The sequence below is a fragment of the Meleagris gallopavo genome, chromosome 3 (genome assembly GCF_000146605.3).
Source record: "Meleagris gallopavo isolate NT-WF06-2002-E0010 breed Aviagen turkey brand Nicholas breeding stock chromosome 3, Turkey_5.1, whole genome shotgun sequence".
Taxonomy (NCBI): Eukaryota; Metazoa; Chordata; class Aves; order Galliformes; family Phasianidae; genus Meleagris; species Meleagris gallopavo.
In genome coordinates this window covers 33,182,516-33,199,536 of record NC_015013.2, presented here as the reverse complement: position 1 = coordinate 33,199,536, position 17,021 = coordinate 33,182,516, and the positions used below count along the sequence as shown (strand labels likewise).

General features: G+C 36.1%; 1 protein-coding gene across 3 annotated transcripts; it reads right to left on the bottom strand.

The window, feature by feature from the left end:
* Window positions 1-6: 6 nt before the first annotated feature.
* LOC100550180 lies at window positions 7-16,992 on the bottom strand. Of its 3 annotated transcripts, XM_010708624.3 has the most exons (13): window positions 16,895-16,992; window positions 16,368-16,448; window positions 15,524-15,659; window positions 13,978-14,100; window positions 12,593-12,635; window positions 11,372-11,491; window positions 10,441-10,573; window positions 9,068-9,113; window positions 8,707-8,766; window positions 6,972-7,079; window positions 5,260-5,356; window positions 4,095-4,295; window positions 7-1,575 (listed from the first exon to the last, which is right to left on the bottom strand). In XM_010708624.3, exons 3-13 carry the CDS (start codon window positions 15,566-15,568, stop codon window positions 1,496-1,498), a joined length of 1,056 nt encoding a protein of 351 aa, XP_010706926.1. In that variant the 5' UTR covers window positions 15,569-15,659; window positions 16,368-16,448; window positions 16,895-16,992; the 3' UTR covers window positions 7-1,495. The 3 variants fall into 3 exon arrangements, with proteins under 3 accessions (XP_010706926.1, XP_019469437.1, XP_010706927.1); XM_019613892.2 differs by lacking the exon at window positions 6,972-7,079; XM_010708625.3 differs by lacking the exon at window positions 13,978-14,100.
* Window positions 16,993-17,021: the final 29 nt, after the last annotated feature.

Below are 17,021 nucleotides of genomic sequence, written 5' to 3'. Positions count from 1 at the left end.
AAAAAGCAAAAAAACCTCACTTTAAAAGAGCATGAATTGAAGGACAATATAAGGACAGTATAAGCCAGCTTTCACTTCATGCTTATAGTGGTAAAATAAGAGAAGACAGGAGATTCTTTCACTATACGAAGTCAGCGTTTCTTAAGTATAGTCTAGTTACATCTCTTGAGATATATCCGTGAATTTGCAAGCAAGTCAACCTCTGCTGAGTTTGCTAATACTTGCAGTTAACTACTCTCCAAAAGTTACCTATAATCCATGCACCTAACTCAGAACTGAACTGACAGCACTGATTTGTTGTAATTTTTAATCTTTATTGAAAAACAGGAGACCAATCCATAATCCTTACATGGGAGGATACACCTAATTTCAATAGCCTTTCAGTATGGCCTTGCAGCCACAGGGAATAATTTGACTGTTTGCTCTAGGATGCATCTGTACTGCTGACTGCTTTAGTGGAAGAGAAGGTTATTAGTAGTCAACATGGATTCATGCTTGACCAATCTGGTACCTTTCTATGATGTAGATGGGCAGATGGGGGACAGCAGTGGAGAGGAGCACTACAGAGGAGCTAGGTGTCCTGGTGGACAGCAAGCTGGCCATGAGCCAAGCACTATGTTCTTGTGGGCAAGGAGGCCAATGGGATCCTGAGGTGCATGAAAAAGAGCATGGTCAGCAAATCAAGGGAGGTTCTCCCTCCCCTCTGCTCTGCCCTGATGAGGCCACATCTGGAGTATTGTGCCCAGTTCTGGGTTCTCCAATTCAAGAAAGACAGGGAGTTTCTGGAGAGTGCAGTGGAGAGACACAAAGGTGATGAGGACCTGAAGCATTACCCTTATGGGAAAGGCTGAGAGACCTGTGACTGTTTAGTCTAAAGAAGAAAAAACTAAGGGGGGAGCTTATCAACACTTATAAATATCCAAAGGATAGGAGTCAAGTAGGTGGGGCCAGGCTCCTTTCAGTGGTGCCCAGAAACAGAACAAGGGGCAACGGGCACAAACTGGAGCACAGGGAATTCCAAACAAACATGCGGGTAACAGAACACTGGAGAGGTTGTGGAGTCTTCTTCTCTGGAGACATTCAAGACCCATTGGCATGACTTCCTGTGAAACCTACTGTAGGGAACTTGCTTTAGTAGGGGGTTAGACTAGATGATCTCCAGAGGTCCCTTCCAACCCCTACAATTCTGTGATTAACTCTTACAAAGAGCCATAAGAATCAATAAGAAAAGATCAGACTGCTAATATACAGTATGTAAAGATATTTAGGAAAATAACGGCTACTCATTTAAAAATAGAGGCCAATGGAAAAGGAAACAACATTAACTTTTCCATATAGAATAATAAGAATTTCAAAACCAAATTATTAATTAGAAGAACATCATGCAGTATTTGGATATAGCAAAATCAGCTACATTGAGTTCATATTAGACAAAAGAATGATTTAAAACTTACAGAAAGTAAACATTGCAATATTAACTCTGCTAACTACCATGTCAGTGTGTGCTGCCATTGCTTAGTCTTCTCAGAGTCCCACTTTCAGTCAGGATCTTTACAACATTTGGAATATCCATTCCTTTGTTAAAGGCAAAGGAAAAAAAAAAGAAGAAAGAAAGAAAAAAGAAACTAAATGCTTTGATAATACAACATTTAAAAGCACAAGTTATAGTGAAACATTTAGACTGATGACATGAGTTTGGAGCTCTTATTAAGTGAAAAATACACTGTTACTAACCAAAATGCACTACATAGTTGCCTAGAAACTGTAAACCATATACCTATGAACAGCTGCACTATTTCAGTTAGGGGTTTGTCTATCCTCAAGTCTGTTACTGACTTTCAAAGATAACAGAATCACAGAACGGTTTGGGTTGAAAGGGACCCTTAAGATCACCTAGTTCCAACCCCCTGCAATACGCAGGAACACCTCCATCTAGACCAGGTTGTTCAAAGCCCATCCAGCCTGGCCCTCAATGCTTCCAGGGAGGGGGCACTCACAACCTCTCTGGGCAACCTGTTCTCACAACTCTCACAGTAAATAATTTCTTCCTAATATCTAATCTAAATCTACCCTCTTCCAATTTAAAACCATTTCCCCTTGTCCTGTCACTGCCTCTGCGGTTGATAATTAGGAAGGCATTACCATAAGTGCTCTGTTTTATCACTGTACCACTAAGTCAATGGCCTCTCCAGAGCACAAGCAAGAAGTTTATGTTGCTCTGATGAAAGTGATGGCCATTATGGCCATTACTTTGGGGGAGGGAGGAGAGTAGTATAAGAAACACAGGGACAGCTCAAGTGGTAACAACCACACAGTGACCATAACCAAATACTAAGGGAAGAATAAGAATAGGGCAAGTATGTCTGAAGTCTGATGTGTTGTGTGAAAATTACATTCTCCCAGCTTCAGTTCTTTTTTAGAGCAGGTAATTTCCAAGTCTGCTATGACAGACTTTTCAGTATCGCTTGATGGGTCTCACTCTGTCTGACTCAGGTGATATTTTAATAATCACAGCATCCATAGATCATCCACCTGCTGCATGAAGACCACGTTGAACTCGGATTCTCTCTATACTCTAAGTTTAGGAATCTGTTATTTCCTATGTCTTTTGATCCATAATTGCTGTTTCCACCCACTCACGATTTTACAGATCACTTATAACTTCAGTCATCTCTTTTCCAGGTCAAAAGCAGTTCTAGTTTTCTATTGTTTCTTATTTAGAAAATGTTCCCACATCTTGCTGCCTTTTCTAAACCTTTGCAGCTCTACAGTCCTTGATATGATATAAAGGAAATAGAACTGCATGTTCTATTTCAGATATATACAAAGCATGTGTATACACAACAACAAAATAATTACTTTCATCTTATTTTTCATTCTTTCCTTAATTCTTTATACTCAGTTTGTTCTTCTGACTAGTAAGTTGTTATTCCCACTCCTCTAATGAGGAGTATTTTAACTTCTTCAGTCAACCAACACTTTAAATGCTTTGAATAATGTTGTAATCACAAAATTTTGTCATCCAAATACTCATCCCTTTTTCCAGGTCACTTAAACAGCAAAGACATTAAGCACAGGATCACAGTTCTACTGAGACCTCCTCATTTGCTATCTGTTTATTTTTTAAAGAATGCAAACACCTCCTTCTTTTCCCACAGCCACTTAGGTCTATTTGAAGTTTCTGATCTATCTAAAGTATCTATGAAAAGCTTCCTGGAATTCCAAACTGACTATATGAACTGGATAACCTTATCTGACTCCTTTGCTGTCCCATTTCAAACATCTGCAAGAAGTCTATATGGAAGAATTTTCTTCTTCATCTCTAACACCATCACCCAGAGTGGATCATTTATCCAGGTGTTCACTAAATTACACCCTGCTTTTCTAAATAGTTTCTGTTCACCTCTCCAACAGAAGATGGTATTTTCAGAGACCTCCTAGAACCATGTACTGCCTCTGCACAAAACAGAGTTAACTTTCTCAGCAGCCCAAGCGGTGCTGTGTTTTGGATTTGTAGCTAAAACAATGTTGATAATACAGCCGTGTAATTGCTCTTGCTAAAGACAGCTTTCACAAATGCCAAGGCTCTTCCATTTTCTCTCCACTCACTACACTCCCACTGAGTAGGCTGAGGGTGGGCAAGGACTGAGAATGGACACAGCCAGGACAGCTTCCCCCCACCTGGCCAAAGTGATGTTCCACACCATCCAACAATAAAATGGGTGGAGATGAGTTGGGGGATGTTGTTCCTTTCCTCCTCCTCCTTCTGTCACTTAAGAAATGCCTACATTGACCAGTTATCACATAGATGAGATTCATTTTTTACCTAATAACAGTATACTTGATTTTAGTTTACTATTTTTTACCCTGCAGATGTTACTGTGCACGAATGAAAAAACAATTAGAAAAAAAAGTCTGTGTTTAACATCTCTGTGTAGGGGCAGCCTAAACTGGCTCCTGTAAAAATTAAAAGGGAAAAAGCCTCCCCAATATCTCAAAGTTTTTTGCCCCATATAATTATTAATGTTTCACAGAGCTAAAATTGTTATGTACATTTTCATACGTGTTTGTGTCTTCAAGTATACACAAAATACCTCTGAAAGCTGGATTTGTAGCCGCTATTTTGTGTAGAGTAGCAGTAACTTCCTCAACATTCATATTTCTCACGCTGTTCAAAAATTCAGCAGTGACGTTGTTCTCATATGCTGTGTCCAAAGAGCCAGTTGAAAAGTTTTGCAGTTCATCTTCCTCATTTATTGATAAGGACTTTTTAGCTGATCGGCTGCTTGAATTGTCTTAAAGAAAAAAAAAACAAAAAACTGCTTTTCAGCTAGAGAAGATTCTGAAGACTCTTCATTACTTAGTTATCCAAATAGAGCTTTTCAAAACAAACATTTCCAGTCTAGCACAGCAGCATCACCCACATCCAACTTCATTAATAACATTTTTACACAACTGAAGATTTCCATTTACAGAAAACCTTGAAGGAACATTGGTGGCAGGTGGGTGAAAGCTCCTTATTTTATCACTTACAAAAAGCAACTAAGAGTTCAAATTCTTTCATATTGCAAGTAATTGTAATTTTTGTTATTAGCATTGTATTAACTGAGGTCTCAAAAGTTCAGCTTTACAGAAAACTGCCACTGTACAGAAAAAAAATGATACAAAATAGATACACTAGTACTTTGAGCATATTTATCTCCAAATTTAGGACAGTAATTCCAATCACATTATGTGAAAAGTAATAATTTGTTTATATTGAGAAGGAAATCCTCTAACAGAAATCCAAGATTTTATTTTTAAGATTCATCAGAAGCACTGAAATCAGGCAGTGGAAATATGCAAGTATAAAATAAAACTTTCCATAACTTTGTTTATGCTACCATCTTGCTTGGACTAGACCTGCATTAAGCCTCTTCTCCACCAAAAACAGAAAAAGATGTGCCAAAAAGATAAAACAAAACAAAAGAGCTATACTTTGAAAGCCTTTTTAGAAAGAGCTGCTTTTAGGTAAGTAAGAACTGATCACACAGAGTAAGATGAATGCTTATTAATAGGCTGCCTTTTCTATACGTCTGTAGAGGATGAAAAAAACCCAAAACTATTAATCTAAATCACTAGGCTTTATTCTGCTTTTAAACTCTACTTTTAGAGAAGCAGAAAAATAGAAAAGCAGAAAAGCAGTTTTCTGGAATTTAATCTTAACTAGTGTTCTAATATTTAGATGAAAGCAATTTAAGAGTGTTATGCTAACGTTACCGGTATCAGAATCACTAATATCTGCCGAAGTCAGCTCAGATTGTTCTGTAGAATGTTCCAATGCTTCTTCTCCATTACATTCATTATCTAAGAAGTCCTACAAGTTTGAAAAAAGTTGTGTTCAGCACTTCATCAAAATAAAACCCTAAAATGACAAAACGCTACACTTTAGTGACCACAAATGACAGATGAGACATCACAAATTTGAAAAACAGAAAGTTATTTGAAAATAACATAGCTGGCATTTAACTTCCATGCACACATTTCTCACTATCTCTCTATATCTAAAAAACACTATTTAAGGCCAATTGTTGCTTATGGAACCTAATTCTCGGCCTGCCAGATTAAAAAAGCAAGTATTTTAAACTCCAAGGATTTTAAATAAATAAATGTGTGTTGAAAGAAGTTCAGAATATAGAAGTGTTTTCTCAGGTCAGTTTATTTTATTTTTCTATAGCTATTGGGCTAGAAGTTACTTCAGTTAGAACTTGATTGTTTTTAAGCGTATCAGATTTTGCCCTCTTTACATACGAACATAAAGATCTTCTAGGAAAGAACAGCAGGCATAAGATGAACGTAAATTTATAAAGGAAGTTAAAAGGAGTAAATAGTGAGAATTATAGGCATGAAATTTATCTTGGAGAAGTACTGCTTTTTTGAGGCAGAAAGAAAGCAGTAAAGACAGAATATCACAAGGAAAGAAACATTGCAATAACATTCTGAACTAATAAAGGCTTTTGATGACAAAGTAAAACAACTGCCAGACGCTTTTTTTTTTCCTGAATCATATCCTCTCTGATTCCCTACAACTTGTTTGGCTGATACTTATATGGCCTTTTTCACTTAGCCTCTCCTTTTCAAATAAAGAGGTAGTTATGTAGCTGGGGTGGCAGGAGTAGCTGCTGTGGCAAAAGAAAATTTTGTTTGACTCTGAAACTGTATTAGAAAAGTCAAGAGGCAAAAAGGGCATGGTTTCCAATGACAGATATGTTAAATGGATTACCAAAAAGAGGAAAGTTCCTCTTGGATGTCACTGTGGAGTCTGAATGTTATGATAACACATAATATGAATGGGAGAAACATGGGATACAAATGATTACCACAACAGACTCAGAGAATTCAAGACACCTTCATATTGTGCTTATTTAAAGACAAGTCAGACTAAAGCAAGAACAGAAGAGCAGGAGGGACTGGATTTCTGATGATAGAGCAAGAAAAAAACCTCAAAAGGAACAGCCTAAGAGTAGGAGCAAACCAAAAATTATATAAGAAAGAAAACTGATGTCAATAACGTTAGATTACACATTAGTGAATGAAGTGCTGGGCAAGGCTGGGAAAGGAAATACAGAACAAGAATGTCAGGGAGGTCAGAAGAGATGAGAAAACCAATGGTTGGGATTAAAAAGGGGTGAATTAGACGAAAAACTTAGATGCAAGGGAAAGCATGGGAAATATGGGCTAAAATCCATTTTGGCTTCTTCACAAAATATTAAATTTAATTTTAAAAGCACCTTTGAAGACAAGCACTGAGACTACTCAGCTGAAAACCTGGAAGTTTATCCTGTCATGACTTCAAAAATTCTTCAAGCATAAAACAGCCAAAATTTTCAATACATCTGCCATGACAATTTTAACTATAAATAAATTATCTGTAATAACAAAAATGCCTCATCACTTGAATCTGTAGATTTGAAGAACCAAAACCTCATTACTTTTTTTGATGCAGCTTGCTGACGATATTCCACCAATGCATCTGTGAGAGTCTGTGTGACTTTTAGGATAAAAGCAGCATCATCTTCATTCAGTATCTCAAAACTTTGCTGGAAAAAAAAAATCCACAACTCAAAAATGTTTTCCTTTGAATGATACAAGTATCACAACATATAAACAAATCCTGAAAGGACCATTTTATTTTTATATTTCTATCCTACTGTCAGGTACAGCTGTAGTTACAAGGTAAATAAACTTTCTATTTCCCAGAAACCACAGTGGGAGGGGAGAAATGGGAGACAGTCCTAACAGAATACTGCAGCAGCTATCCAAGACAATCATTTGAAAAGAAATAACCCCAGAATGTTCCTCAAAAAATATGCAGGAAAATACTTTCCCTTAGGGGTTTTGATCTCTTCCTGAGCTATTTGCATTTAAGTGAATGTATACAATTTCCTCCCTGAGGCCAGATAGTCATAACCCATTTCTCCACAAACCAGCAGTAAAACTAGAACACTTCTGAACTTGAAGATACACATCACCTTGCCTTATCCTATCTCTTTCCTCCTTCTAAAGAATCCTAAGGGGAAAATAAAATAGCTGAAACACAGAGGGCTCTCTGTGGGGAGAAAGTTGTAGTGCTAACAGCCCTCACAAAGACAGCTACGTGCATCATTCTTGTGGCTATGCTAACAAAGTTCTTCCGAAAATAATTCCACTGAGCACATTTAGATTGAAAGCAAACACCTTTAAATACACCAAACAAAATTAAAAAATAATCACATGTAACTTGCACAAATTCATATGTGACAGCACAACAGAGACTAGATTATATTTTTATTGCTGATAGTGTTTGTGTCTCCTGTTAAAAACTAGGAGGAAAAGGAGAAATAGTCTTGGGCAAGGATGTTTCAGCTGTCAAGTAATAAGAAAATTCAATTATTTTAAAGATAAAAGCTTAAGATAAAAGATAAAAGATAAAAACAGATTTTTCCTCACTTAAAAACTATGCAGTAAGAATAATCACTGAAAAAATTGGGAATTATTGCATGATATGAAGAACAAGTCCAGAAGAGTCAGAAGAGAAGAGGATTAAAGCAAAAATCAATAGAAACAGATAATGCAGTCTGTGAAAATAAGACAGTAAATGCTAACACTGAACAGTTTTCAGTCACAATCCCAACAATTCTCCCCCTGTTGTCAGAGGACAATCACGCTAAGAAGATGCACTACTAGAAAGGTACAATCTTTACAGTTTTGCTGTTAAAAAGGAAATGTGTATAGATATACAGACACACAAACACACACACATAAATACTGCTTGAATTGCCATGCAGTAGTTGACTCACAGTAACTACTGTTAAAGATATACATTAAGTTCTTCGTGATGCTTTTAACAAAATTACCATTTCCACCACTTACCACTCCTGATATGAATGTGTAAACAACACACATTTTTGGCAACTGAACAGAACTCAGCTGCTCTGCCAACTATTTTACAACCTGAAGAGATGGAATTTATTTTATTTTCTAAGTAAAACCATATTTCATCCCTTGAAGACAGCATCTTCCCTTTATTCATATCCCAAATATTTTAGTAATATTAATTACCAACCAACTACTAAATAAGATCTTGATATTGACTAATTGCTAATCAAAATGAGTAACTTTTGAGCACTCAGCAATTCTGTGAGTTTTTCAAAAATGACATTGCAAGGCTTAAGATGTAATGCTTACCAGGTAACTTAGCAGTTCTTCCTGACTAGTGAATTCTTCAGCAGCTGCTGCAGATGCTTGCTGTTTAACATAAACAACATCTATTAGGTGCATTATTTAGAACTGAAAACAAACAGTAATAATTATTATGGTTATTCTAGATGCTTGCTCTAATTTAATTGCGTGTGCTTGTACAGAAAAATGTGCTTTCACAACAAAATCTGAAAAAATGTTTTTAAAGTTTTGCATAGCAACTCATGGGTAATTCGTTGTCGATAATATTATTGATTTGAATAAGCAAAAGCAAACAACATTGCCATATATTAATTATTATCCCAACTATGCGTAAACTGGAAGAATCCATTAATGAAAAAATATTCACCTCGACTTCCTCATTTTCTTCTTGCAGTTGTACATTGGTCTCACATCTTTGGATAGAAAACATTCTTTTATTATATTAAATACTACACACCAACACTCACATGCACACACACAGACTCTCCACATGGCTGATCTACCAAGCAACTGATAATCAGTTTAAATTATTGACACACTACGCTTTGAAAGATGTCTCTGAAAGGTTATAATTCCCTTGCTGATATTTCAGGAGGCCCCAATATCATTATAAAGATTAAAAATAAATTAAAAAATAGCATTTTATAGTGTGGCCACAGAAATACTGGGCATACAAAGACTGATCTGGCTTAAGTTTATTAACCCATATTTGCACAGTTCTGCAATTACATCCTTCCAAGATCACGATCACCCAGAACACCCATTGGTGAAACCTAGATATGAATGTCTGAGATATTATTAGCTCCTTGTATGGGAACTGTTGAGTCATGGTCTGAACCACTGATTGAGCACCTGGGGAAAGGACCCACCAGTCAGCCTTGGGAGCACAGCTGAAGGCAATTCACCTGTGTGACTGGAAGGGGTGGAGCCTGGCTGCAACCTCTCTTAAGACTTCAATTAAGGGCTGACTGCTGCTGGGGAAGGATCTCTTTCTGGAGGTTGCCCTTTGGTGGAGCTTTCTTCTATGAACCTGGAATCTTCTAATGTGGGGGAGCAATCTTCTTCCCTTCCTTTATAGCACCTCTCTATTGTGCTGGTCCTTCCATCATCACACCTTTGTTGTAATGCTTTTCCTGTCATATTAATCTGTCCAATAGCTACGCTCCTTATTTATGAAGTTTTTACAAACTAATTCACTCTCCAGATTAAGAGCTGCTACAGTCCTTTCAAAACCAGACAAATAAATATAAAGATTCAAAAACACGGACTTGAATTTAATTGTGATTAATCCTTTTTCTTAATGTCTGCCCAAGAACAAGGCAAGAGTCCTATAGAAAGACATTTTTCCTTTCACTATGTAACAATAAATAAGCAGAAGGTGCCAGTTCTTTATGGTTGATAGATATGCAACCAGTTTAAAGGTAGGAAACAGAGGGGATTTTTAAGTCACTGGGGAATGTTCTTCTTCAATTTGTAAAACAAAGCTTGTGTATTAAGAATAACACTGTTAAAAAGTAATTCCATCTAGAGGAAATCTGAGGTAAATTTACATATTTTCTGTTAATAAGAGGAGCTTACAGCCATGCACACAACTTTCAGAAGACATGCGTTCTACTACTTTAGCACCCACTCAATCTTCACAGTACACTCCATGCAAATCCACTGTAGACACTCATCAGCATTTCCCTTCAAGTAATTTAAGGAGTTCAGGGGTGATGGATTTATCTGACTTTGTTTTACTTTTCAGAACTGCTGCCTTCTTCAGTGAGGTCGCCTTCAGTGCTTTCAACAGCCGTGTTAGTTTCAACCTTCTCATCTGGTATTGCCTGTTCATTCTGACAGTGTTCCTGCTCCTCTTGAACATTCTTTTCTTCTAAAGGCAATAAAAAATAGTATATTTAGTCACAGTTTTCCAAAATTCTAACTTAAGTATTCTTTGCTTGGATTTTTTTTTAAAGCAGTATTAATGAAATCTGAAAGGTGTAAATAATCTAAAGAAATAAAATCAAAACCAGAACCTAAATATCAAATACTTGTGCTTCATGGCTGAACCAAGTCTATGATTCTGACCAGAAATAGTCAGAACGAGAATAAATAAAATGCATTTAGATGGTAGCCCACTTCCCCCTTTGACATTAAGTTTACGACAAGCGGTAACTTCTGACATGGCAGGACTTCTTCTATTACATGGAAGAATTTTAACTTAATTCTGTTGTTTTCAAAAAAATACGTGTTAGTCAGACATTTTACATGATCAAAATATATATATCTATTTTACTTTCTTTTTATTCTTCTTGTGCCCTAAACAAACAATCTGGCCTGTTTGTTTAGCTTGTCCCAGTTTGTTTTTTTAATCCTGGCACTGAAGAATGTTCCGCATGTTCAAAAAAGAACCTGGGCCCCTTGCTCCAAAAATAAAGTAAAAACAGTTCAAAGTTCTGCTTATGAATTCTGTTTCTGTTCTAACGTAACCAGCTATAGCAACTTTAAGTAAACCTGGACAGTTTTCTTCAGTAGGATTATTCTTTCTGCCTGCCAGACCCCAAACCCCACATGCTGTGTAAATACAACATCTACAGCTGAGCACTGCTATTAAAACCATAAACAAGTACATACTGAGTAAATTCATGCAGTGGTACACGTTTAAAAAACAAAACCACTGTTCTCTGACCTTGAATCAGATCTGGCAATTTTCCATCCTTATTTTTACAGTCCATTCCTTCTTCATTACTAAGTGATGTATCCACATGCTGAACTTTAGCTTTTGATGGGCTATCATCTGCATTAGAATCTAAACAAACATGCTTGAAATGTAATAAAATGGACAATATCTTGATAGAAGTTAAAAGGAGGTTATTTATAGTAGTTCTGAAAGTTCACCTGAACTGTAACTAGCACTGTTTCTGTGTATTACTAGCAATAAACATGAATAAGTTTGTGACAACATATAAGATATTAACTAAAAATTTTAACTATTTTATACCCAGGCTATAACTACACACAGATCTCTTTCTTAAAAGAATTAAGTACTATAAAACATAGTAGAATGCTATATCAGGTGCGAAATTAGACTCATTAACTGAAAGGATTTTGAGTAGGATTTAACTCCTTTCTAGATTTGAAATGGATAACTTTCCTCTTTAGAGCACGACACTGCTAACTGAGATCACGATAGAAATAATCTCCACATTACTTCCATATTTTATGACACAGTTTACATATTAATATACATTAAGATTAGTACATTAGTTTTAATCCGAGTCTTCATGCAAGTCCAAGCATGTAACAATTCTTATCCATTTCCTTGAACAGCACACAACTGCACTGTCTGTCCACCCATGCTGTGGACAGTTGTGGAAGACTAAACTGAGTGGAGAAGTCTCACAGACACCACGTTCCTACAGCTTTCTGAGCACCAATGCTGGAATAACTGAAAGCCTTCTTCCACAGGAAAGAGACTTACACCTGGCTTTTTGGACTGCCTGATAAATGTACACATTGAGCTCCAGCCTACTCCTCCACAGGCCCAGTTCCCCAAAAAGCCTGTGAGTAGCTGGCACTGCAGAGACTACAGTTGTTACCAGGTAAAAATATATATATGTTTCTGTAAAATGAGGAAGACTTTTTAGTTTTGTGGATGAAGGGGAGAGTGGAAAGGACAGAGAATGCTGACATAAATAACAGGTCTCTCTAGTGGCTCATGGAGAAAAAAAAACTCTTCATCCAACACATTTTCAGTACAATAGTCCTTACAAAACACAGTTAACAACATATTCACACAAGGTCATTCTGACCAAACCCTTCAACCCGCCCTGAAATAAAGCTGTTTCAGAACAAAACAAGTTTACCCGAGTCAGAAATGCACGGGTTACATCCCAGTGAACACACTTACATTCTTGCCATCTTTTCCTGATTACTGGAGCTTCTATAACAACCTAAAAATACAAATAATTATTGCAAATTATAAATTAAAATAATATAAAATATGTTCTAAAAATAATATATAATAATATAGATATTATAAAATAATTATTACAAATAAGACCCAGTTACATTTGGTATTTTGCAGATAAAATCTTATGTATTTCATTAAATAGTTACTTTGTATTGGTTTGACCATTAAACACAACAGTGTAAAACCCTGAGTAGATAGTCAGATAAAATACAAAACAGCTGGATTACGGAAGATATATCAAATTAATAACAGGTTATGCACTCTATACTTCAAAGTTCCTTAAACCAATGATGAACTTGTTATGGATGCAATTCAACTGTTCTGTTTTTGATGTGGTTTTTTTTTTCAGAGACAATCTACAGCATATCTGTATTCTATATAATTATATATCCATCAAGAAAAATCTGAAAATAAACATATACACGTATATTATTTCCACGATCATGCTGGAGAAGTATTTTTCACCTTATGTTGGTTTGCTTGCAAACAATAACATCCTGTGTGCAAACAAATTCCATATGTGAGAACCTACAACTTTGCCAGAAGCCAGACCTTGCATAATTTAACGAGATTTTGGTCCTGTACAAAGACAATACTTATTAGTATTATTAGCTCTTGCCAAGAAGCACTGCTTAACAAGCATGCTGTTGACAGACACCGAAATCAGTACGAATTTAAGGCATAGCATAAAGACTGATAAGTATCTGAATCAAGTTGTTTTTTAAACGTTATTGTGGTATAAATAACAACTGAAAGCAATATGAAGACATCTTCATAAGAACATGATTCTAACAGGACTGACTCACAACAGTTTACGCTCATGGTGCTCCTACAATGCCAGGCCATTGCTGAGAACCTCAAATCCACCTGCAGACTTCCACTCCCTACTCACTTTTTAAAATCTGATTCTTTTGTCAACTGCCACAGGATGCTAACAAAGCAGAAACTCATTTGGGAAAATATAAAAAGCAGTTTCCCAGCAACAATGAAACAAGTTATTTTGCACATGCAATTGGGAATTGATTACATATCAATACAGATGTTCTGGATGTTGTGTTCCACACAGCTGTGTTTCTGTAGGTTCAGGTAGCTCAAATATTATTTCAAACAAGAGAAATACTTATGATGAGAATGACCAATAGAAAATTGCATCCAGGATACTCTCAAAAGTAATATTAAGATGATGAAAGTACTTCTAATAAAGGTTAAAAAGAATTTTTAAAAGTTTTCCTAACGTGCCAAGAATATCCACCCACTATAAAAGAAATAATTTTCAGTTTATTTATTATTGTATATATTCTGAAATTCTTAAAGAAATGTACCTTTAATTGTTTTCTTCCTTCCTTCTTCTCAATTGTTAATGCAACTTGCCTAACTTTTCTGTTCAGTTCAGAGCCTTTACCCTTAACTTCATCAGATTCTGCTATCTCAGGATAATGTTGTTTCTAGATAAATAAGGAAATGCAAATCATGAAGTTACACTTTATCTTATGCAACTTTTTCAAGCTTTGCAACAGCTAATGCTCATGGGAGAAAAAATCAATTTATATGTATATAAAACAGAAAGCATTAAAATGTTTAGGTACATAATTGCAGAAAAATTGAGAGGACCAAGGCCAAATATTCTGCTCAAAGCAGGCTCAACACTCAAATCTGAACTGGTTGCACAGGGCTTTGTCCATTTGGTCTTGAAAAGCACTGGAAACAGAGATTCCGTGATTTTTCTGGTCTATCTGCTCCAATTTGTTTGACTGTCCTCGTAGTGAAAATCTTATGTCAGGCAGGAAATTTCCCTGCTTGAATTCACATTCCTGCCACGCATCTCCACAAAGGGCTTGATTCTGTCTTATTAACAACCTCCCATGAGGTACCAGATTCTCCTGTAGCTTTTTCTTCTCCAATCAGAACAAACCCAACTACCTCAGCTTCTCCTCAAAGGAGGAGTGCTTCTCATCTTGGCAGCTCTCCACTGGACTTGCTCAACCTCATCAGTAACTTTCTTGTTTGCAGGAGCACAAAACTGGACACAGTATTCTAGATACAGCCTAAGAGATAACAAGAAAAGGGAAATAATCACTTCCCTTGATCTACTGGCTATGTCCTTGTTAGCAACACTGAGTTCACTGTTAACATCCATTGATGCCAAGGTACACTACTTAGTCATCTACAGATGGCTGGCCACAAGGACCTCTAGTTCTTATTCAGAACTAGCCTGTCCCACTAAGGCTAATCTAGCCCAGGTGCATGAATTAAACATTATCCTTGCTGAAGCATTACTACTATGTTTTACAGTGTTTAAGAACATAACATAGATGCAGTAAGCTTCAGAACTGAAGGAAACAGTTCAAAGCTAACAAGAAATACAAGAGCTAGTAGCATGAAAACCATCAATACAAGTCTCACTAAGCATATCCAGCTGAGTTAATGAACAAGACCAGCATGATCTATAAGAAGAACATCATTGCAGAACCAATGCAATACGTCTCATAACATTAGCTTCTGAAAGATGGAACAATTTCTTCATTGGTCCAGTTCTTTAAAATACATTTTTTTAATTAAAAATCTACTTGTAGTCAATTACAGTGATGGATTTTGTTATTGGCGTTGCTGGCCAAACAAAATAAAATAAGCTGACAACTCAGTGTCAGCAACTCCCAGGCATACATACTATCAATGAGGTGAATTCTAAATCTATTTTTTAGAACATAAACCAATTTGCATGCTTACAGCATAAATACCTAAAAGCTTTTGTAAGAACATAGCAGCCTAAAAACATGTTTTTTTAATTAAAAGATACAATTTCCAATTTCTCTAGTTAAGCAAAACAAAATCAACAAAAAACAAAAGTATTTTAAAGTAAAATCTTACCAGGTATGCCAGTCTGTGCTTGGAGCCACAAACATGCATGAACATGTTGCTCAGTCCTGTTTTGCAGTGGCACAGTTGACACTCATAGAGAAAAGGAAATTATCTTTTGATCGATATTCAATTATATAATTAAGTCCTGCATTGATTTATTAATTAAAAAAAAAAAAAAAAAGAAAGAAAGTTTGGAGTTGTGGTGTTTGTTGAAACAATGTGTCCTATATTTTGGAGCCTAAGAAGCAAATAATCAGTGCTAGCTACAAAAGAGATACTAAAGGAAACTGTTAATACTGCATGTCAAACACATGAATTAAGATTTTCAAAACTACAAGTTATTCTATCTTTTGGCTGTCTTCCTGGCTTTTTCAACATCAAAGACATAAAATGTCTTTAAGATGCCTTATGTTTACCACACAGAACTTGACACAATGAAAAAAAAAAACTTAAAAATTAATAGCAAACTTAAAAAAAAAAGGGACTCAGAAAGGAATCTATTTCTCTGTACATTTTAATATATGCCCCTGTAGTTATTTTTCCTGTCCATTCCATTCTCCCCTTCCTCCTCAGGATGAGCCACTACATCAAAAAAAAAAAAAAAAGAAACTGACTTAAATGAGTGTTACTATCATACCACCTTAGGTTGTTTCTAGATCACAAAAACATTCCATGCTAAATCCAATAATGCTGTCACTAAGATGAGTCCCTCTCATACCATACCACTTTGTATCAATGTACACTCAGAAGAACTAGGTAATGTATAATAAAGGCTTACATTTAAAAAACAGCTCTATATTCTTCAAAGATAAACATCATACAAGCAAGCAATTACACTATTAAAAACTCTCACCAAGTGCAGGTTCTGAATCTTTACATGTATTAAGCTGTTCTTCCAAGGTCTGCCCATGATACCTTTCTGGCTTAGCTTGCACTGTAAGATAAAATTGCTTTCATGTAATCTCACATTACAAACCCACCAGACAGTCTTCATAGTCTCAAGTCACGTCACAAAACTCCAAAATGAAATGATGTCCTCACTCCAACCTCTGGCCCAGAGAACACCTGCTAAGTAATTCACACGTAAGTGAATCCCTGCTTATAATGGGCCCTACATCACAAATCAAGTCAGCTATCGAGTAACATAACCCCTAAAGTCCTATTGGCACTTTCTATAATATCGAGCTTGCAAGTATTGTTCTAGGCGTTATTATAAAATGCAGATCAGAAATAAAATTGATAGAAATGATTTTTCCAAATGAACCTTCTGTGGTTCAGACAGCTGCACCTCAAAACATTTTCTTTTGCCTATTTCTTTTTTTTGTTTTCTTTTGGAGGGGGGTGATAGTTTCTATAGGGAAGGGTATTAAGCATTCTTACCGTAACCAGGAAGTTTTACAGGCGCTTTCACTCGGTCCCCTGTGCCACCTGCAGTTTTAACTAAAACACAAACCAAAACTAAACTAAAAAACCCACAAGTGAAAATTACAATGTGATGGTTTTAGCA

What these genes read in the sequence shown, in the direction of transcription:
- LOC100550180 (XM_010708624.3), bottom strand. Translation starts at nt 15,568, where the DNA reads ATGTTCATGCATGTTTGTGGCTCCAAGCACAGACTGGCATACCTG. An exon ending in CAGGAAAAGATGGCAAGAAT is followed by an intron (nt 11,492 to 12,592) that starts GTAAGTGTGTTC and finishes ATGTTTGTTTAG; the next exon opens with ATTCTAATGCAGATGATAGC. An exon ending in GAAGGCAGCAGTTCTGAAAA is followed by an intron (nt 9,114 to 10,440) that starts GTAAAACAAAGT and finishes TTCTATCCAAAG; the next exon opens with ATGTGAGACCAATGTACAAC.